At 37.7% G+C, this 23,765-nt stretch overlaps 2 protein-coding genes across 3 annotated transcripts in view; one reads left to right on the top strand and one right to left on the bottom strand.

Annotated features, from left to right (window-relative positions):
• LOC107600476 (transcription factor 12-like) overlaps nucleotides 1–7,981 on the bottom strand; it is a 135,223-nt gene extending 127,242 nt beyond the window's left edge. Inside the window, exons 1-3 of the mRNA XM_016292383.1 lie at nucleotides 7,745–7,981; nucleotides 6,754–6,846; nucleotides 6,329–6,401 (exon numbers count right to left, since the gene is read on the bottom strand). Of these exons, the coding sequence (XP_016147869.1) occupies nucleotides 6,329–6,401; nucleotides 6,754–6,825 (145 nt within the window). The 5' untranslated portion in view covers nucleotides 6,826–6,846; nucleotides 7,745–7,981. The remainder of the gene's footprint in view (nucleotides 1–6,328; nucleotides 6,402–6,753; nucleotides 6,847–7,744) is intronic.
• A 2,363-nt stretch (nucleotides 7,982–10,344) lies between these two features.
• Nucleotides 10,345–23,765, top strand: part of LOC107600466 (zinc finger protein 280C-like) — a 24,494-nt gene continuing 11,073 nt past the window's right edge. Inside the window, exons 1-11 of one of the 2 annotated variants that reach the window (XM_016292374.1) lie at nucleotides 10,345–10,440; nucleotides 11,094–11,253; nucleotides 11,332–11,558; nucleotides 11,796–11,898; nucleotides 14,659–14,889; nucleotides 15,304–15,351; nucleotides 15,454–15,539; nucleotides 16,397–16,623; nucleotides 18,818–18,975; nucleotides 19,711–19,811; nucleotides 19,887–20,033. In XM_016292374.1, the coding sequence (XP_016147860.1) occupies nucleotides 11,094–11,253; nucleotides 11,332–11,558; nucleotides 11,796–11,898; nucleotides 14,659–14,889; nucleotides 15,304–15,351; nucleotides 15,454–15,539; nucleotides 16,397–16,623; nucleotides 18,818–18,975; nucleotides 19,711–19,811; nucleotides 19,887–20,033 (1,488 nt within the window). In that variant the 5' untranslated portion in view covers nucleotides 10,345–10,440. Of the gene's footprint in view, nucleotides 10,441–11,093; nucleotides 11,254–11,331; nucleotides 11,559–11,795; nucleotides 11,899–14,655; nucleotides 14,890–15,303; nucleotides 15,352–15,453; nucleotides 15,540–16,396; nucleotides 16,624–18,817; nucleotides 18,976–19,710; nucleotides 19,812–19,886; nucleotides 20,034–23,765 lie in introns of both variants that reach the window. The other variant, XM_016292373.1, reaches the window with a different exon arrangement.

Here is a 23,765-nt window from a genome sequence, read left to right as displayed (position 1 = left end):
AACGTGAGCTCACTGACGTGAGTATTATTATTCCCTCATTATAACGGCAACAAAGTATAAATACAACATAAATAAAATGTTGATTATGCAGTGTAGAAAGCTTCATTGATTATAACAGGAGTTTCAGAGGAGTGCAAAACTCAATTAGTGAGCTCACGCTGAACGAAGGTGATTGACAGCTTTAGTGATTATAAAGGGAGCGGTCTTTACTAGCTTTGTTAATAGTCTATTCACAGTTTAAATTGAAATTTAATTAAAATGTCAGATTGAATTTTTAAAAAAATCGCAATGATTGACAAAGTAAAAACCATAGTAATGTGAAGTGTCAAATAAAACTACATTACATCTTGAAGTGTAAATGCAGAGTAACAGAAATGCAACTTGTTTGTTTCTTTACTCTTCACTTGACTTTTTTAAAGCAATGCTGTTTTAATGTATTATTTACATAGAGTTATTAATAACTAACTCATTTATTCAAATTGTTCATTTTCTTTTTTATTATACAAAGAAAATATAGAATTTCCAAGATTTTATTCATAGGCATTATTTATACAATAAAAACAAGAACATTAATATTAATATGGTTACAGAATTGTTACCAGATAATATATTTTTATTTTCAAATGTTCAATAGTTCCAAAATTGGTAAAGAGAACCAGCTAATTTGACTGGTACTGGAACCAACTACTGAACTATTGGTTTGGTGACAACACTACGCACGACAATGATCCAATCCCATTACCTCCTCTCTCTCGCTCTCTTGCTCTCTCTTTCCCTCTCCCTCTCCCTCCACCTGTCTTGTCATATTTAATATCAAACGAAAGTCCGTAAGAAATGCTCTATAGTTATTTAATTTAAAATTAAAGACATGTCTTTCACAAAGGTATATGAGAACCTTTCCAAGTGTGAGTGTGACGTACATGGTGTTATTCAGAATGATACTCTGCCAATGCTTCAGTTTGAGGTCTAATTTTAAAAGCGAATTGGAGGCTGCTGGGGTCCAGTACACCCACAACAGAGGATTTTAATAAATTAAAAGGAAGAAATGCAAAAATATGCAAACAGCCTTGGCAAATCAAATGACCTAAATGACTTAGGGCTGGTTTTCCAGGCATTTAAGGTTAGTTAAAAAAACTGAGGATTTTTTTTTTTTACAGAACTTACTATTGTTTATGGATAAACAGGAAAGCTTGTGGGCACTTAAAAATAGTGGTTCAACGGATCACAAATCTCACGGTTCGGATCACATTACGGTTTCTGACCCACGGATCGGATCATTTTTCGGATCAGCAAATACACAAATTACAAGCATAGATAAATACAACAGAATATGTTACAAATTAAATAAGGTTGGTAGTATTCAAATACAGAAATTTAATAATTAGGGAAAATAACACTGCATAGTGTTCACTGTATAAATTAAATATAGATTTTTATCACAGCTCTTTTGTTGTTTGATGATCAATAATGACAGCACGGATACGATATAAGGATACACATCACATCCGATTTCTTTCTCAGCTGTTTTCATTCACTTGAGACATAACTGTCTGCGTTTACCTGAATGATTGTCGCGATGGGTATTTTGTCATAATTGTATGTGTCTGTTCAGAGGATTCAGAAGAGGATTCAGTTCAGTGTTCTCGTGCCGTCTGAAATGCGTGTGCGGCTGTGCGCGTAAAGAACAGCGTGAGTAACAAATCGAGTTTCCTTTCGCCTTTTCTCTCTGGAATTGTTTAAAATTCGCTTTCTTGTGTAAATACGAACAAATGATAAACATATACTCTATTATGGTTAAATATTGCAATTAATCCGTGGATCACATGCGTGCCGAACCGTGGGGCTTGGTCCGTACGGATCACGGATCAACTACGATCCGTTTAACCGCTACTTAAAAATGTTAATAAAAATCTCATTGTTCAGCCTACTTGTCACAAAGCACAAAACAAACCTACTTCTAGAAATCATGTGTATTATTTTCCTGTTGTCACTATTTTCCAATGACACACCTGAGACATCCAGCAGACTGCTCCAGAGCAGATGTGAAAGTTTACAACATCTCTTCTTTGTTTCAAATACAGCTGTCCTCCACAAGACACTTATTTATTCATCACACAAAGAATAACCATAATCTAAACATGCCCTAGTTTAATTTCCATTCTTTGAACTCACATCAAAGTTGTTGTTTTTTACCTCTAAAATCCAAATCAATCACCAAAAATGCCAACAAATGCGCTGTTGGGGGAGATTTGCTGAAACGCTGGAAAAGATGCACATGCCGTGCCAAGTAACCTGCCTTCAAAGGGCCTTGATCGCTATGGAAACAGCATGATCTTCCATAACCAAGCCATGAGGTGACCTGAGACACATACATGACATGTCCAAAAACCCTCCCAGAATTTTCCAGCCTGCCAGAGAAAGCCACTGCTTTGACGGCATCACATGAGCAACGTGGCCCAATGGTTCACAGAGCAAGCAGCAGGTTAGCCAAAAATAAACAGCCTCATGCCAAAGAGAAGGGGTCCTTCATTAAAACTCACTGAGGCTTTTTAAAGACTATTTTGAAAATAATATATTTTCCCACAGATTTTATATATATATATATATGTGTGTGTGTGTGTGTGTGTGTATGTGTGTGTCAGCAAACTATCGCAAAGTATCAAAAAGTTATAGTAGTTTAAATTTACTGTAAAGAAAATGCACTATATTAATTTTATTTTATTTTATATATAATAAATATTTTACATATCAGGTTTTACTCTAAAATTGGTATAAAATTATAGCCTTATGTCTAAATAAGTTATATTCCAAATTTGAAGTTGATATGAAAAAAATGGAGGTTCCTGTGAGATTTTATTTAGGGCGTTATACCACAAACAGCCACCGGGTGCCATCCAAACTCCATTGAATTTTTTTAAATGCATTTTTCTGTCACAAATGTCTAGATTTCTCTGTCAATATTACTTCTATAAAATAATAACCAAATATGGAATCCTGAGACTCAGACCTTTCCAATGATATGTTTTTTGTCAAGATTATAAAAAGTTTTGATTCTAAAAGACCGTAATTAATTTTGTAATATGACACGTGACACTGCCCACTAAGGGGGAGGAGACCGCCAAAAGATTTTAAAGTACCATTTCTGAATTCGAAATGGTTTTCGCAGGATGAATCTTGGTCTTCTAAGCTTTCAAATGATATATGATTTATGATGATTGCTAAAAGATTTTATAGAGAAAACAGACAACAACAAAAAAGAGCGCCAAATGTCCCACAGGTGGGACGGTGACAGTTAAGGGGTTAAGGAAAATGTATGTATGTAACAAATGCTCAAGACTCAGGGAAGAAGGAAGTGGGAACTGGCAAACATAACTTTAATAGTAAAATAAACTAAACAACAAAACAAAAGTAAGCGGCAGCCGCCTCACGGCAGACTAGTATATGTGTTTTTGCTCTGGAGAGCATCAAAGGTTTCCATGTACAACGTGTCTTTGCAGCGTTGAACACTGTAGCCAATCACAGAAATATCTGTTGATTTCTTGAATGCAATGGCCAATCAGAGATGATTGTCAGATCCACTCACCACTCAAAAGGTCAGAGTTCTGTTCGGTCCTGAGTTCTGCAAGCTTGCGAATCCTCTCATTATAATGAACAAAGTGTAGGACGCAATGTAAATAAGAGATTCATTGTGCAGCGTAGAGAGATTAATTTACTAGAACGGCATTTTTTAAGAGTGCGATAAACTGAAATGAGTGACAGCTTTTCAGTGATCATAAAGGGCTTGGCTACATATTATCCATTCAGAAAATCATTTGTAACGGTTTAAATGTTATTACTGTCACTTTTGATCCATTTAATTTGCATCCTTACTGAATAAAAGTATTTAAAAAAAACTTCCTGATCCCAAACTTGTGAATGAAAGTGTATGCATTTGCATGTGTGACCATTCCATACAATTTATGAACTTGACCTGCAATTAATTGAACTGTTGCCTCACATGAAGAGGCACTGGGTGGGGTCTAACAGAGGAAGAGTTGCATTTGCAGAAATATTCTCTGATGGCACTATTCCACCATTGTTTTAAATGCTTCTTGGTGGGTTTGTTTCAACAGCTTTTTTCTAGAAAAAGCAAAGGATATTTATCTTTGCACAATACCTCATGCCTGTATAACACAGTGGCTATGACATGAGAAATAACAGTGTTGGAGACAACAAAAGAGAATTTTGTTATCAGACCTCGCTGAGCTGTGGATGAAACAGAGGGCATATCACAGCATTTCAACAGAAGAGCTGCTCTTTACAAAGGTCTGACAGATTAGCGAGAAACATGACCAAACCCTTAGTGCACATTTCCACTATCAAAACCTCCTAAAACACATGCCGATTACCATTATGGATATTTTAAGGTAATATGGCAGGTTCAATACAAGTGATGCTTAATCAACATCATTTGGAGTACCATGTTGATTTCCATTTAAAAAATAAAATACAAAATTCAAGTGCCCCATTTTGTGTTTCTATTCATTGTTCAGGGATGCAAACTCATCATGGGTGAAAAACTCTGCTAAAATTCACTTTAAATGTTCACTTTGGATGATGCGACGGCAGCCACAGGACAACGGCGCCAGTGTGCTTACCAGCTACAGGTGGAGAGAAGAGAGAGTCATAGAGCCAATCAAGTGGTTGGGGATTATTAGGAGGCCATGATTGACAAAGGCCAGGGGGGCAATTGGCCAGGACACCGGGGTTACACCCCTACTCTTTACGAGAAGTGCCATGGGATTTTTAATGGCCACAGAGAGTCAGGGTCTCGGTTTAACGTCTCATCCAAAAGAAGACATGAAAAAAATGGTCTCCTGGTGGAAAACAAAGACTTAAAGGGTTACTCCACCCCAAAATGAAAATTGTGTCATTAATCACTTACCCCCGTGTCGTTCCAAACCCGTAAAAGCTTCATTCGTCTTCGGAACACAATTTAAGATATTTTGGATGAAAACCGGGAGGCTTGTGACTGTCCCATTGACTGCCAAGTAAATTACACTGTCAAGGCCCAGAAAAGTATGAAAGACATCATCAAAATAGTCCATCTGCCATCAGTGGTTCAACCGTAACGTTATGAAGTGACGAGAATACTTTTCGTACGCGAAGAAAACAAAAATAACGACTTTATTCAACAATTTGTCATTGTTATTTTTGTTTTCTTTGCATACAAAAAGTATTCTCGTCGCTTCATGAAATTCAGATTGAACCACTGATGGCAGATGGACTATTTTGACAATGTCTTTCATACTTTTCTGGACCTTGACAGTGTAATTTACTTGGCAGTCAATGGGACAGTCACAAGCCTCCCGGTTTTCATCCAAAATATCTTAAATTGTGTTCCGAAGACGAACAAAGCTTTTACTGGTTTGGAACGACATGGGGGTAAGTGATTATTTTGGGGTGGAGTAACCCTTTAAGATGAAAATGACATGAGATTTCCATTATATCCAGTAGATGGCAGCAGAGGATCACCCATTAGCTCAGCTCCCATGTCCACTCCCTAGTTTTTTTTTCACGTCTTGCTTTTGGATTATAAAATGACTATGAAGTACAGCAAGTGCAGGAAGTCACAAAGTCTCATGTCATTTAAAAATATGTAAATAAATAAATAAGCCCAGACACCAACAGCCTAATAGGGTTAATTATTTAAATACTTAACTAGTTAACTACAAATTAAGTTAATTATTAATGGTATAATAATTAAATAATGTATTAAATATTTTGATATTTTTTAGATGTAATTTAAAAACTACATTTTTCAAACATTGCCTAAAAAGGACACATCAAAAGGAGTGCTTTAAGTTATCTTTACCTGTAGAAGCTGCTAAAGCCAACACAGACTTGTTGCTGCTGAACCTTAACTTATTTCTTAAGAAGATTTTTGTGAATCCAGCCCCAGATATTTAACCTGATCTAGGTCACTTCTATGACTTTAATGTGAAGTCCATGAAAAGCAATGATGCATGTATGTAAAGTATGTATCCATGTAAAGAATAAAAAAATAAATTAAAAAATACCAGCCATGACAAGTTGGCAAAAGTGGTGCCTTTCATTTCAGTGTAATTAAAACAGTGGATGTATCTGATTTCTAAGATTACTTGCATTGCTGAACACTTCTCTACCTGCTCCTTATTAATCAAGATAAACCAAAATCAAAAACACCTTGGGAAGGAATTCTTTACTATAATCAACAGCAACAAAACTGCACTGAGAATCGAGAGGAGGTGACTGGACAGTGTGCGAGGAAGACAATCTTTCATTAAAGGATTTCCACAGGACGTCCTACCTGTTGCGTTGAACTGGCTGCTTCCAAGAGTGGTCGGCCTGTTTTTCCCACTGTTTGCAGGTGGAGAAAACATCTATGGGAAGACGTGCAAACATTTTCTGAAATAGTGTGGTACTAACATTACACAGACAGTGTCTCATGTTTAATCAATAAAAAAAATGTATGTGCAAAAACATAATAATAATAAAAAATAAGTGCATGTTTTATATATTACATATTCTAAAATATCTGTACAAAAAAAAGTGTGCATATAAATGTTTGTGTGTTGATTTCCATGTAATCGGGAGACAAATAAACAAATATTCACAACATAAAAAAGTAATACTTAAACTCTAATAATGCATATCTCACAAGTGAGTGACTGACCCAAAGACAACAGCTGGAAGAGAGTAGTGAAGTAGTAAAATCATTGATTAATGTCTTACCGCGCTGAAATCCAGCAGATCACTCAGCTCCTTATCCGTCCCGATAGCGGCAATCCGCTGCTGAGGGTTCATCCTTCCGATCCTTTTCTAAATCTACAAAACACAAGCATCATTCCCCTCAATCTGAGAGCCTGGTGTGCGCTGAAGCTTCAAGCTAGCCAGCAGAGCTTATGCAAATGACATCGGCGAGCATCCGCAGCTTGACATGCAGCTACACATCCCCATCTCCAGTCTTCAGCAGAACTAACTTTGCGCTTTTCCAAAAGCCTGATACAAAACAAGGGCAATCGAAGGACCTGGTTGTCCTTGATCAAAAACTATGTGCTCTCCATTAAATAGTAATACAAAAAAAAGCTCCTAAGAGAGAGACACAAGACCCCCAGCCTCGTATTATTGACAGTTTCAGACAAGGTTACGGAATTTCTTTCTGTAAACAATAACAATCGCATGACATGAGGTGACACCGTGGGAATAGGTGTTATTATAATGTCAGAGAGCAGGCCTAATAGGGTTTTTTGGGGGATGACCAAAGGTGGACATGTTGAGAAAGACCCTGTGCTCGATGGTGTCACGCACATGGACCCGCAGCATCATTTTTCAGCTGCATGTGTTTGATTTTTCGATGTATCAGAAGCCACGAGCTTACAATGAACTCACATGCGCTGTCAAAACATCAGCCGCTACACACTTTTGTTGTTGTATTACAGGAGAATGGACACTTCCAAACAACGCTGCTGCTGCTGCTGCTGCTGCTGCTCGCTAATTGCCAGTTAACCTATTCATAAGTGGCGCGACCATGAAACGATTAACGTTACGCGAAAACCGACCATTAGCACTGACATAACCCACGTTTTGACGTGGAGAATGAACAGTGAGATGTCAAACTCAAATGTTAAAGCGAATGCCGACCGCTTTCGCTCCCGTCTTTTCTTCTATCCCAACTTCTTTCAAACAGTCCGACACCTCTCACAAGCTCTCTGCAATATTTTACCTTTTTTGCTGTCAAAAATCCAACTAGGGCGATCGGGTGTGCCAGTGACGGCGTGGGGTTCCTTGTCTCGCGTCGGAAAGATAATGAAATCGGTATCTCTTGCGAATGTATATTGCAAATGTCCACTATGTAACTTGCGGGTTTCCCTTAGGCAGACATTTCTGCTTGGCGATAACCGAAGCACAGCGATGAGGTCTAAAACTGTGTCCTTCCGCCAGCGCGTAGACTTGACTGTTCTTCAGCGGTGCGGATGAATATCACGTGTGGCGAATCATAAAGCATGACACACAACCTTGCTAGTGGAGTAAAGGACCACTGGAGCACCTCCTAAAATCAGTTTGGTTTACCTCCCAACTCCGTTCACGTAAATGTGGCCTTCGTTGGATATGTGTATTATTAGTAGTGGGAGAAATTGTGCATTTTTAAAGTATGGGATACATAATTTAGCTGCATTATGTGTTCTGCTGGAAAAAGTGAAGCAGCAGAAATGCTTAGGAGACCTTCTGAATTAGTGCACACTCTACCAAAACCATGTAAACATACGGATAATGCTATTTCTCCTTTCAACCCTTAGATAACCACACATTTCTTCTTTCCTTCATCCTGAGAATTGGAATTCTTCATGTGCCAATGCAACCAATGGAACATCAAGAATAGGTTACAGTGCAACAACATGACAATCTTAGAAATAAATAATAGTGCATAATGTAGTATAAGCATATACGTTTATGTGATGTGATGAATTATGAAAAATAATAAAATTTGATAAAATAAAAAAATATATAATTGTTTGCAATAATATTGGTATTGTTGTTGCTATTATTAACTTTTGGACTTGGGAGACTTATAATATTTTCTAATAAATCTGAATTTTCATATAGATAAATACATTTGCAAACTTTTTTTTACAAGCGTAATTCTTCAATTCTTCAATCGTAAATGTATAAAAACATATTTTTGCAGAGAAGGAATGCAATAAATAACCTTCAAGTAAGAATAGTTATTTAGCTTGTTTTAAAAGGACCCAAACCATTTAATATTATTATTTACATGTGTGACTAGGCAGATTAAATCTGAGTACTTTTGCAATTGAATGTAAAACAGTCTCTCTGGGTTGTCGTTAGTACTCAACTACACTACACTAGAAAGTTTGCCATAAAATTAAAAGCAACTTACTGGCAACAAATAGCTCATTCACTCATAACGAGCTGATCTTTATATTTAATTATGAGAGTATGCTGTATATATTAATTACAATGCGCTGATATATATATATATATATGTGTGAGTGTGTGTGTGTGTGTGTGTGTGTGTGTGTGTGTGTGTACCTGTTTTCTATTCTGTGGGGTCTTAAACCTGAATACACACAGACTCATGGGGACTCATGTCACGGTGGGGACCTAAATTGTGGTCCCCACGGGTACAAAAGCTTATAAATCATAGAGAATGAAGTTTTTTGAAAATCTAACAATGCAGAAAGTTCCCTGTGAGGGGTAGGTTTAGGTGTAGGGCAATAGAATATACAGTTTGTACAGTATAAAAACCATTATGCCTGAAGAGTCCCCACAAGGATAGCTGACCAGACGTGTGTGTGTGTGTGTGTGTGTGTGTGTGTGTGTGTTTATTTGTGCTGTATTTGACACATGTAAATATTGTCACATTCTTTACTTGCATAAAAAATTATAATGCTTACATAATTTTTACATTCAGTGATATCAAAAATAGTGATATTCAGTACTACTATAGAAGTACTTCATAAAAAACAGAGAACTGGGATATTACATATATTACGTCATTATGTCTGTTCAAACATTGACCAATTTTAATCAAGTTCACAGATATCACAGATATTTATCATTCAAGAGACAGAGAAAAGCACATTGAAAACTAATTGCCTGTACAGAACAAAGGGCTGCACAGTTTAACATCACAAAGCCAAAACAGCTTACAGATGTACAACATAAGCCATCCAAAAAAAACCTCTAAAAACTCCCTTCCCTCCAAACTTTCTGAATGAAAGAACGAGATGTATGATCTGCTGGTGATGATGACATTGATTATTTATAAATGGCATGCACTCCTAACCCATCACAATACCCCTACTGCCACCTGTTGGTCAAAACAAACAGAAGCGAGACAAAACTGTCAAAGTTGCTGCTTGTCAAATTAAAATCTCTAACTCTAAATTAACTAAATACTATTACTGGGGTTCTGTTTTATCGTCATTGAATTACTTCAAACTATTACTCATACATTTCTGATGTTATTCTAATGTTATTTGTTGTTTTTATTTTAGGTTACTTAAAATATTTGTCAATTTTAGTATCAAGTTTTAGTATAAAGTATCAAGATGCAAGTCTTAAAATCTAAAACTCCACTGAGGATCATGTTCTGTAATGTATACGTGGACGGCGTTTTGACCTAGTTTTTATTGTCTGACTCATTCATGTATTGGTTATAATTACTTTATTTTCTTCTTTGTGCTTTGCTTTATGTTCTGTATTTTTAATGTTGTCATAAACGGAGGCTTTTCAAAGTGTTGGGGGGGAAAAAGTCTTGGTTCTGTGAGAGACGTGAGGTTCTTCAGTCCCAACAATAGCCGCTCTGATTTCCCATGAGCCTCCGCGCTTCATGCCGCCGTGAGTGTGTCTGAATCAACACTGACGTTGTTTGTAAATAATCCGAGATTTTAAAAGGTAAGGCCGTGTTTCGCTTTTTTTTTTTAATCCGAAATGTTTGCCTATATGTTATCATATCGAAGCCAATGAACATTTCTTGTGTGATTTGCCGTTTCTCTCTGCAGGCGCATGCTATTTTTCTGGCTTTTTAGCATGTTAGCTTCCAGACAGCCGACCTGTCTGCTAACAGATTTCTGAATAATGTGCGAGATCTATGTCGATGTATGAACGTCTCTGATTTCTTAGCAGTTCTGCCCTTTATTCTTGACTGCATTTTGAAGTAATGGCTGGGGTGTAAATGTTGGGACTCTGAATTAGCATATTAGCCGGTCTGTGTCCGCAGTAACAGTCTCGTGGCTGCTAGAGGTGGATCACAGGTTTTACATTACTATAGTTGGGCTTTTAAACTTAACAGTAGCATGTCTACATGTATATCTTTTCCTGTGGGAAGCAAAGATAATTTGGTTCTAACACATACCTTGTTTTGTGGCATTTCAGTGATATATATGCCACCTTAGTTTTGCTGGAGTCTCAAGCATTAGCTAGCTTTTATTGAGGTGTAGCTGTGCTGGTATGCCTACACCCAGGTTATGATATAATCTGTGGGCTGTTGGTATAATTTCATTAACCACGTAGCACTGCACTGATTTGTTTTTTGTTTCCTCTTTAAGATGTCTGAGCTGTTTATGGAGTGTGAGGAGGAGGAGTTGGAGCCGTGGCAGAAGGCAATACCAGAAATCAATCTGATAGATCTTGATGATGACGATGATGATGAACCAATATTTGTCGGTGAAATCTGTAGCTCCAAGCCTGCGACCAACACGAGACAAGGTTTGACTCTCTTGTTGGCACACTGTCACTTCTGTTCTGGTCTTGTTGCTCATTGTTTCTTGTTCTTGTGATCTTCAGGTGCTGTTAACCAACAGAACCAGCGGAATGTCCCGGTTCAAAAACCCTCGATGTTGGCATCTTCACAAAAGACTCTGCAAGCTCCGCCGAACCCCGCTAGGGTGGCTACAGGTCCTACAATCATGGTCAGAGGCTCTGCCCCGTCAGGAGGAAATCCCATCCTCATCCCTCTCAACACAACTCTAGGACCTCAAACGGCCCCTCAACCCATCATTATTAACAATCAGGTAACTTCACTTCTTTTTCAACTTTCAGATAAATCTGTGATTTGTGCTGAACAAATGCTAAGTACAATGATAGAGTTGCTTTCTGCCCATAGTAGCCACAGGCTTCTTCCCACTATGGGTTAAATTTTACATTAGTAATAAACATGCATGAATTTATATTCATTAATGTGTGTATTCATAAGCTGAATTTGCTCAGGGTACTGAATCTTTATTTTTTTTTCTTTATCATTTCACCAGGGTTACATTGTGGTATCACCACAGAATCTCAACAGCAACACCTCGTTCAACAGCTCTCTGGGGTCACAGTATCCACCAGGAACCACTGTCACAGTTGTGCCAGGTATAAATTCTGTGTCTGTGTAGTTTTTTGTTTTTGGTGCACTATCACATTTAGGCTACGTACACATGAAACCAGAGCTATCCGATCTTTTTTTTCCCCTAGTCTCTGTGTCCACACGAAACAGACAAAAAGCGATGTAGTATACATGCCAGACTAGCAGAAAATATATTTATTTATTTATTTAGTCATTTATTAGACGCATTTATTCAAAGCAACTTACAAATGAGGACAACAGAAGCAATCAATTGTAGTATTAAAACAACTAAAAACAGATCCAAAACTAAAAGCTAAAACTTTATAAATACTACTTATACACATTTTAAAAATAAAGAAATTAAATAAAAATGACACATGCATACAACAATATTTAAAAAATTAACATTTAAATGAAAAACAAAAAATAAAGCTAAAAACAATTCAAAATATTAAAGAACAAAAGGTATGAGTATAATAATGATTCTAACATAACACTAAATTTAAATTTAAAAAATGTATATAAAATTTTTTAACAACACCAAGCCAAACACCAAAAAAAAACAACGTACATGTTGTTTGTACACACATACACACACACACATATATATATATATACATACATACACACACATTTATAAATTCAATATATATATTATTTCATTTCCATTTAGTTTGTTGAAGTATTAAAATAACTCAAATTAAATAAAACTTAATAAAAGACCTATACAGACATAATAAATTCAGACATAATTTATATAACAAATATACAAATAATACAAATCAAATGATAGTAGTTTATCAGTAATCCTAAAAAATAACACTGCCAAACACACATGGTTATAAAAACTGAAACAGAAGCGAAACAAGTAATAGGAAAGAGGAGAAATAAAAAGATACGCGATACCGAACGAGACCAAACGCGATATCAGCACGTCTCCACACAGTAAACAAAACAAGCGTTTCCTAGCAATGACAACTGCACTAAACACTAATGAGACAAGTAAATACACTTACTTATATATGGATTCACTGTCCACACGAAAACGCAAGGGCGGCGTTTTCAGATTTATCCACTCCCGGTCCCGGTTTCAAAAAATATCTGTTTCACTCTCCCAAAACGCCAGATCCGTGTGGACGAAACGCCTATACAATACAAAATGTATGCATATTCAGCTAACCACGTCTCCGTGTGGACGGGGCCTTAGTCATTTTGTTTTTGCAGACTAGCTATCTTGCAGACACTTTCATTCAAAAGTTTGGGGTTGGTAAGATTGTCAAATGTTTTTTGAAAGACGTTTCATGCTCAACAAGGCTTAATTTATTTGATAGAAATTACAGTAAAAACAGTAATATTATTGCAATTTAAAATAACTTTTTTATTGATTGTTTTTATTTTAAAATGTAACTTATTTTTGTGATGGCAAAGCTGAATTTTCAGCAGTCATTTCTCCAGTCTTCAGTGTCTTCAGAAATGATTCTAATATGCGGAATTGGTGCTCCAGAAACATTTCTTCTTATTATCATCATTGTTCCAAACAATGCTGCTTAATATTATGTGGAAACCGTGATACATTTTTTTCACGATTTGTTTGATGAATTAAAAGTTCAAAAGAGCCGCATTTGTTTTAAATATAATTTTTTTGTAAAATTATAAATGCTTTATGGTCACTTTTGATCTATTTATTGCATCCTTGTTGAATAAAAGCAGATGTTCTTAACTCTGGCCCTCGAGATCCACTTTCCTGCAGAGTAGGGCTGGGCGATATGACGATATTATCGTATATCGACGATGTCTCGTAAGTATCGCAATGTCGATGTCAACAGTCAGGTAACAGACGATTATCGACATTATCGGGGAAAAAATGACAAATGATAAACCTAGTAAGTTGCAAAAAATATTTTACATAGTCACCATACAGGTCTTTTTGCATGCAAGAATGAAATAATTTAGTAGGAGGGTTGGGAATCGAAAAGCTATTCCAATTTTGGAATCAGATGCGTAAGGTCAGGAATCGAATGACTTGTTATAAAATTACATTTCGATTCTGCTTCTCAATTCCTGTATGCGCATTTAGGCTATTGTGATTTTCAAAAGATTCAACTGCAAGAAGACGAAATGGAACTCACTTCTGCACTCGCACGCTGTTTTCTGTGCTGCGCACACACACAAAGCGCACGCACAAAAGCCACCTCTTATATACGCGAACACTGGACTGAGCTCTCTTTCTCGCATTCTCACACATTTGAATGGACAAATAAAAAACAGAATTATATCAAAATATCCCATAAATACAATCGGTTATGTCTTAAGTGAACGTAAAGAGTTGAGAAATAAAGCAAGAGTGTATTGGACCCGTGCACTGACAGCAGTTGCTGCCGCCAGTCATTAATATCAATCAAAGAACGTTTGAAAGCGTGAAGTGTTTGTCATGTTCTGACCATAAAGAGTAGTTTAAAACCACAGTCAACCGTTTGGTTTCTACAACTATTACGTAGGAGTCAAAAAAATCTGCCTTTAAACCTGAAAGAAATAAAAGATTTGAAATTTATTGTGATAATTATCAATATCGACTGACATGAACAATGTTATCGTGATCATTTTTTTGGCCACATCGCCCAGCCCTAGGTTGGAGCTAAACTCTGCAGGAAAGTGGACCTCGAGGGCCAGAGCTGAGAATCCCTGAATAAAAGTGTTAATTTCTTTAAAATATGAATTGTAGTGTATGCTAATGAGTTGAATTGGTATGTGTTTGCTTCATTACTTTGTGTTTGTTTCTCAAGCAGCAGGTCGGCAGATAGTGCCACAAGTCATTGCCACACCAAAGCAGGGGGTCATTCACAGGCCACAAGTGCAGCATATCCAGGACAATGTGGTGACCTTGTCCAATGTACAAGCCCCAGCTTACCTTCCTCCTCAGTCCCAAACTACTTCAGGATCTCAGAACACAACAGGCATTGTCCCAGCAACACTAGCAAAACAGAAAACCTTATCCCTGCAAACTATGAATAGCAGAGGTAAGCCTGTGTCTGTGCCGATTGATAAGCTATATCAATGTATCCATTACTTTACCAGTAGACCTTTTTTCTAGGTTAGTGTGTTACTTACTGAAGGGAAAGGGTTATAACCAAGGTTTGCAATTACCACCCACCCACCATCCTACCAGATTATGATTGCCAACCACCCACCATAATTTTTGGATGATTGAGCAACTGCAATTAACCATGACAACAAAATGGGATTTATTTGTTGTCCATATACAAAGCTACAGTTAAAAAAAAAAAAAATCAATTTCAAAAAGGTATCGTAACACTTTGAAAATTCCAAGGCTGCTCTGGCTTTTCTGAAATGTGTTTGACAAAACTTTTTAAAAAGATTGTTTTTCTTTGAAGATAGAAACTTTATTGGATGCTTCTTTTTATGATCCACAGATAATGGCACAATGATAAGTGACACAAGCAACAGTGGGTCCAAAGGAGGTAAGCTTGACATGGGGTATGTTTTTGTCCAATATGTATTGCAGAATTTCCAGAAGCAACAATCTCTGTTCATCTTTTAATCTTTTTTACCACCTTTGACAGCAGGGGAAAATTATTTTCCCTTCACAAAGAAGTGTCCCAGGTGTCAGAATGTGTTTTGCTTTCAGCCTTTAAAAAATCATATGAAGGTTGGTATGTTTTACTTTTGTTTTTTGTTTCCTGTGTTAGCAACAGCTTTATTGCGTTCAGTCATGCAGCATTACATCTCAATATTAACATAGCCGTTTATGACATCTGTAGTGTGTCATCATCTTCACTGTCCCGCAGCCTGTTTTAAGTTATGAGCTGTTTGGGAAGCCAAACACTGCAACTGAACCAAGTAAACTGCAATGCCACTCATGCACACACTGGTTATGTAGTTTGGTGTTTGGTCTGCTTTTTTTTGTTTTGTTTTGTTACTATTTGCTCTCAGAATGATTCATTGCATAAATGAGATGTTATCTTGTGCAATGTTTTAAAACAAAGAATAAGAAACATTTTCTTAAAAATTTATAATTTACCCAAAAATAAAAATTCTATAATCAATTACTCAGCCTCATGTCTTTCTAAACTCATAATACTTGCATACATCTTTGGACCATAAATTAAGATCTTTTTAAAATATTCTCTCTTCATTTTTCCCTTCATCGAATGAATGCAATCAAAATTTCATAAAGACATAAAATAATCCATATGAATTTAGCAGTTTAATCCAGGTCTTCTAAAGAGTGATCGCTGAATGATCACTTACGATTTCATTTAGGCATTTATTCACATAAACTGATCAACGCACATCAGATTTGGTAAGCAGAATATTTAGGTTTGTTCTCACATCAGGCATGCAAGTTTGAGCCCCCGATGATTGGCTGATTAACTAGGAAAATTCAAAATGGCACTTCATTTTAAAAAGATTGCCACCTCCTGATGTAGAGACAGATATACTTTATTGATTCCTCAGCTGAAAAGCAGTATTGAGATGTTATGACGCTTTTCTCCTCTTCTTTAGCTGTGCTGCCCTGAATTGTTGGACTCTGTGTTCCCGTCAACATCAAAGCCTGACAAACAAGCCAATGCACCGAAAGTCAATGAGCCTGACAAAGGCAAACTCATCATGCTGGTTTCAGACTTCTACTATGGGAAATGTGAAGGGGATCCATCTCTGATTCCCAAATTCAAGTCCAACACCACGTTCAAGTGCAACAGCTGTTTAAAAATGCTCAAGAACAATATCAGGTATTTGTTTGAGTGTTTATTTTTGGAGTTACGTAAATAAAAAAAGATATCAGGTTACACATTTGTTGAAGTACCATCTTTAATCAGTCAATGCCTAAGTCAGGTGCATAGGTGGTTATAGCTCTATAGACCTTAGTCAGAGTAGCTGCAATTTAGTTTGCCATGAATGATACCGATTCAAACAATCCCAGTCATTTAAGTCTGCTTTTTTTTGTATAATTGTTTTGGTCTGTGCGGGAGCAACATCACATATGCGACTTAGAGGGAACATTGCTCATGAGCGCCATTAGCTACAGGAGCCCTGAGATGGAGAGAGCAATAGTTAGAGAAAGAGAGACCCCATCACTGGATTCCCCCTCAGATGGATGACATTATCAGACCCCCGCTCCCTTTAGGGGCCCCAGATGAATAATGGAGGGTAGTTTGGCTGCTATAAGAACTGTTCCTGTGATTAAATAACTTTACTCAGCCACGGCGTGAGAAAAGCCTCAGTAAGCTCCTTTTAATGGGGAGGTGCGTTTGCAGAGCACACCGAGTTCTGGCGGCGGGGGTCACAGTTCAGCCCCATAAAAATCCCTATTAGGGGAGATGAGGTTGCAGAACATGCTGACTGAAAAATTGGCCGCTCAACGTCAGGGCACCAATGGCAGGTGAGGTAGAGAGAACAGAGGCAGTCTGCGCATCACATCATTAAACAAAGAAGAAGCGCAGTATAATTGCTGGTATTATAATGGCTATTATGCACAGTTAGATCATGAACTTTAAGTAGAATATTTGCTAATTTATCTCCTGGAAACCTTTGGGAGCTCAAATGCTTCTTGAGTATACACGCATAGGCCTTGCCCTGGTCATAGGTGACTTTTAATGGTGTATGTTTGTAATTTGGCTAATTATTTTTAACGGTGCATGAGTTTTGTATTCCTAAAGGATGCTCAACATTAGCTACTTTAACTTCGGCATTTTTCCCTTCCCTTCAGACGTATTTGATGAATTACGGTTTATCGTGAGTTGATAGTTCATGTACTGCTCATTTGTATCTTGAAAATCCAGCGTAATCTATAAACAAAGCTGGAGTATGACCTATTTCAAAAATGGGATGTGAACTTCGGTTGCAACATCTGAAACAGCATGATTCTCAGAGGATGTTATGCATCTTATTTTTAGGTGCCTTTTGAAAAGCAAAAGGGAACGCCACTCCTGAGAGAGCAGACACTTTGTAGTGGTTTACCTGTTTGAATGTTGTACATCTGTTTGACATTCACTTCCTCGCACATCAAAGGCTTTCCTGTTTAGTTGTCACATTGTTGTCAATGGCGGCCCCGCTTGTGTCAGACTGAGTTCTCCCAAGATGGCAGCTGTTTTTAGAGCAGGGAGTTTACCTTAAAGTGTGTCATTAATGTCACATGTTGCAGGTGTACCCAATGCCTTCTCACTCTTAGCACAAGCTGACTTGGAACAACTTGATTTTGGTTGTGAGTTGACACACCTAATGACTGTTTTTGCAGAAATCTCTGCGCACACACACACACACACACACACAGATTAAGAATAGATAAGAGGTGACAGACTTAATGACCCTGACATTTCTCACCGATTACCTGTCACATGAAACTTGCCAAAATAGGTGCATGAGCACTGCACGAATATAAACAATGGGTTTATGTTCATTGAGTTTCATCGAGTGATTTCACTCTGTGAGTGTATGCGATTGTTTATCGATCCTTTCTGCGCCTGTTGAAGCTTCACTAAGAACATTATTTTCGTAATTTATTAGTCATTTTATGAGAGATCCCTTACACGATCACCATCCATAACAAACCGCATTTGTGATGTCTGGCTTTACATTTGCTGAGTAACATTTTGGAGTCTGCCCCACTGTGAGTGATAATTTTGAATGTGTCAGAAGTTGTCGGTCAATAATTTAGCCGCTGCGAGTTGGTCGCTGGGGCTGTTAACGGCCACCTGGCGAGAGATGTGGCCCTCTGGTCCTTCAACGATTAAGTAAATGAAGACTACAGCAGAAAATCAGCTAGTTGTAGTAATGCCATCCTTTGTGCCGCCTCATCTCTCTGATCCTTCAACGACTATGTAAATGAAGACTACAGCTGAAAATCTAGTAGTATCTAATCTGCTAGTTGTAGTAATGCCATCCATTGCTCCTCCTCATCCCTCTGTTCTTTTCCCTCTCACTCAGGTTCATGAACCACGTGAAACATCACCTGGAGTTGGAGAAGCAGAACAGTGAGAGCTGGGAGAGTCACACTACATGTCAACATTGTTACCGGCAGTATTCAACTCCCTTTCAACTGCAGTGTCACATAGAGAGCGCTCACAGTCCCTTTGAGTCCAGCAGTAAGTCACAACATTTCAGTCACAGGGTCTTTTCTTTTTGAAGTAAGTGGTTCTTGGCCAGAATAAAGGCCTGTTCACACCAAGAACAACAACTATATTGGTGTCCACATCAACGTTCTGTTTGTTATAAGTGCATGCTGCAGTTTTATCATCTTCCGCTTTGAATTATCAAGCTTTTTAAAGTCAGATGGATTCTGTTTGGCTGTCAGTGTTTTTATTGTTTAATCAGCTGGGAAAAAATGGTTTCAGAAGTTGATTCCAACAGTATCATTCCTCTGTGTCATTATTATGATTGTAATGTGGCTATTCTCACAGTATTCGAATGATTGTTAAAACTTTTATAGTTATCATCCTTCGTGTGAACAGGCCTTATGCCACAAAGTGGACAACACGATGTATTTAGCTAATACTTCTGCTACAAAATAACATTCACTGTGGTTGAATGGGAATGGTATAATACATAAAGCATTGATTTCACACTAAATGTAATGTAAATGTAAAAGAAAAAAAAGGAAGATACTTCTGCCCGATGCTGTTTTTCTGACCAAAATCACCTTAGTGCACATCACATCATTATAATGATTTTCAAACTAAAGTACAAACATTCCTGCAGGATTTGAGGTTATGTAAAAATAGTCAGTGATGTCATAATTTGAATGAGAATATTTCACCAGAGGGGAATAAGTTGATGGTTTAGATGTATTATAAGTATATTGTTATCTTTTCTTTCCCCAGCCAACTGTAAAATATGTGAATTGGCTTTTGAGACTGAGCAAGTGCTTCTGGAGCATATGAGGGACAATCACAAACCTGGAGAGATGCCCTATGCCTGTCAGGTAAAATGTCAACGTTGCTCTATGTAATTTGTATTTCAAATACTTGGTTCTCATTTTGTTTTTGCTCTCTTGAAGGTTTGCAACTATAGGTCCTCCTTCTTCTCTGATGTGGATAACCATTTCCGCACAGTTCATGAAAACACTAAAGACCTGCTTTGTCCCTTTTGCCTGAAAGTCCTTCGCAGTGGCCATATGTACATGCAACACTACATGAGACATCAAGTGAGTGTATTACCTCATGTGTCTTTTTGACCTGTTCTTGGGTAAGACATCATCTGTCTCTTTGTCTGTGGATTTGGAGCTTGAGACTTCACTGATCTGAAGTCAGCACAATATGTAACTCATTTGTGTGTTGCCCCATTGGCTCTCACTCTAAGGTTGGATTGATTTGGTTGTCTGCTGAACACCTTGGTGCAATATATAACAGACTGACAATGGTGGCTTACTCTATTCACCTTCCCTGGTTACTCCTTATGGGCTTCTCCCTGTCAACAGCAAACCAGATTAACCAAGAGACATATCAGCCAAGAGCAAAATTTGTAACAAAAACAATAGTGCAGGTGGTGGTGGAATGATGCAGATTAGAGGCCGCCAAGTTAAACCTGAGTTTATGGCATATGTATATATTAAAAAAAAAGATATATATATATAAATCTTTTTTTTCTAATATTTAACCATTGACTATAGTCATTCAACAACATTACAGTATAATTGACCGCTATCAATTTTAACATTTATTAGACTTTTTTTAAAAAAAACAACAACAACTAATTTAAGTGAAATTAAAACAAACTTCACATGTGCCCTTCAGCAAGTAGGAAATATACAGAAATTTAATAAAGTTATCAAACACTAAATTCTAATGGTGCTTTTCCACTGCGTGGTTCGACTCGGCACGGTTTGCGTTTCCACTGCAGTTCAGTACCACTTTAGAGTGGGTGGGATTATTCACATGCCGTTATAGCTACGCCGCCGCCTCTACCACGACTCCTAAAAAAAACTTTTTCGTTCCGCGTCGCCCCAACAAGCTCTTGCTGGATCCGCTCCTCTGCTATCAATGAGAGGAACGTCTGTTCTTCCGCAACAGACAAAACTTTTTGGTTGTTAAAAAAAGGTGCGCTCGTTCAAAACAGTTGCATTCGATCCTTCGCTGGCTGTGCTGATTTAAGGTCCTATTATGCTCTTTTACAAAGTCTTGATTTTGTTTTGGGGGATGTACTAGAACAGGCTCTCATACTAGGTTGTTCGAAAAACACATTATTTTTCACATATTTTACATTATTACAAATGTCGCGCCCCTTACGACAGCCGCCTGCGAGCTTCAGTGTAAATATTGTCAAAATCAAATCCATTTGAGCACAATTTAAACCCAGATGATTGTAACCACTCTAAGTTCGTCTGCCTTGGGAAAGCTAGCGTGTCTCCGACATAATGATGATAACACTCGTTGCCTTCTCTAGTGCAGCTCAACCAGGTCTCGTCCCATTCGTCGATCTTTGTGATATCACAAATCCCGGAAAATATGCGTTGTAGTCCAAACGAGTTGTTCGTTGTAGTTTTTGAAAAGTGATTTCTGTTAAATAAAATATCTCCTTTTGAATTGGACTTTGAGCTTTGTAACATTGCAGATCTTTTTTATGCTCAAACGGCAACATTACAGACTAACTAAAGTTGAAAAAGTGAAAAAGCATAATAGGACCCCTTTCAATCTAGTGGTTTCGCAAGTTCAGTGGCACAGGTAGTGACGATTCTCTCCGGGCAATCCGTGATCAGCAGAGTTTACACGTCACGTTTTGGTAATGGTACGGTTCACTTGGAACCCCAACCGAGGTGGTACTAAAAAAAGTACCATGCAATGGAAAAGCGCCATAAATTAAATATCGATGAATCCTTAAAGCTACAAAAGTTATTGATTTCCTGTTTTTTGTTTTTTTGTGCTTTGATTAACAAACATCTGATTTACTTCAGGTCTTAAAGCCTCTACTAATGAGCTGACGAGTTGAATCGGGTGTGTTCGATAAGGGAGACAGTGCTCCAGACCAGGACAGTTTTTACGTACATAATTACGTACATGCACAGTTTTAAGGCAGCTTTAAGCACCTATTTGGTAACTTCATGACTTAACTGACGACATAACTATGACAGTGCATGCTTGTAGTTTCATTTGCGCTTTAATATGTAATTATATACAGTGCACGCTGCTGCATTTGTGTGTGCAATTGAAGAGCGTGCTACAAGCACAGTATAACGACTGACAGAAAAATAAATTTTTACTGACATGTGTCCTAAAAACATCTCATCTGACCGCAGTTCACTGTTGTTCTACTGAAGCTCCTCGTCACCTGTACTTTTTATTTTGCGCTCGTTTAACTATTGCCTGGTGCTGAGGTGAAGTTGGAGTGCAAGTCTGAAAAGTTTCCCGTTTTATGTGGTCGTAAAGACATTCTGCGTCTAAATAAACGCAATACTTGTCAAGAAAAAAGAGATTGAAGCAGCGGTATATTAGGGATGCTCCGATTGATCGGCTACCGATCACTATCGGCCGATAATGGCTTTGGGATGATTGATCGGCGGTCTCTAAAAAGGCCAAACTCAAAAAAACGATGTCAAGCTGATGACGCTGCCGTGAGAAGGTTTGGCACGACATGCAGCAGCCACGGTCTCAGGCTCTGTCCGGCGCGGGTGAAATAATTATAATGCTGAAGGTGAGGTACTCCTTCATATTTCTTCATTAACTTATCAAGTAATTTGAAAAGAGGTACTCCTTCATATTTCTTCATTAACTTATCAAGTAATTTGAAAACCTTGTGTGAGACGTAATTTCACAAACGGCATGAATGAATCACCGTGCGCGCTCTCTATTTCTCTCTCAAAATATGCAAATGTCTTCAAATAACCACACATCCCGTCTGCACTATAAACGAGCTGCACAGTTGACACAGGAATTGTCACTTGCACAATCAGGCAGTGTCACATCGTCACTAAAGTTTATAAATTGCATTACTTTTTCATTCTTGCCAGTGTTTAACCATTCAGTGCTCGCACGCTGTCCTGGAGACCGTGCGCTCATGCACACTCGCAGCACACACACATAACGCCAGGTTCACATTACTCCGTTTGCAGTGCGAATGTGGTGCATATTTTTTCCGCGCTCATGTTAACAGATTAATAAAGCGTGGACACTGCACATGGTTGATGTCCGGCAGTGCGTTTCTCAAGCTCTGCGTCTGCAGCAGTGCAGAGATCGTTTCCACACCGAGTCTATTTTTGCTGCGCTACAAGAGCTGAATTAAAGTAACGGCGCAGTACTTTTTGCAGTAAATATGAACATGGTTTGACACAAAATGTAGTAATTACTAGAGGTCGACCGATAGTGGATTTTGCCGATACCAATAGCTAGGTTGGACCACACTGGCCGATACCGATTAATTAACCGATAGTTTTAAAATTGATACTGAACAAAAACTAAAATAGTGCTTTATTGACAAAAACAGTACTTAACCATACTAGTAGTAGTAGTAAAAAAAAAAAAAGTAATGGTAAATGTTGAAATTAACACGCTCTAACAAAGAACAATACTTACACAGCTTTCATTAATCTTAATGCTACAAATGGACTCTTATTTTAAAGTGTTACCATTTAATTTCAACTGTCATGCTTAAAGATGCACATCTTTAAATATATACACAAAGGCTATAGCATTAAAATTATATACATATGTATACTCTCACACTTTAACTGCTTCTATTCTTGAACACTTGATGATTATCTAATCAAAATAAAAGCGCAGCGCTGAGTCTAGGAGAACTCACTGGTATCCCACACACTCCGGACGCATCGCATTCAACTCGAGCAGCGGTCTAAAACAGTTTATTTAATCACCAAACGGACACAAGTTTACTTCAAGAATGAACAATTTGGCATTGATGAGTTTGAAGTTCGGTGTTTAAAAAA

This window comes from Sinocyclocheilus grahami, unplaced genomic scaffold (assembly GCF_001515645.1).
Source record: "Sinocyclocheilus grahami isolate Dianchi unplaced genomic scaffold, SAMN03320097.WGS_v1.1 scaffold284.1, whole genome shotgun sequence".
Lineage (NCBI taxonomy): Eukaryota > Metazoa > Chordata > Actinopteri > Cypriniformes > Cyprinidae > Sinocyclocheilus > Sinocyclocheilus grahami.
Note: the sequence above shows the minus strand (reverse complement) of the source record. Positions and strands in the feature narration are given on the sequence as shown.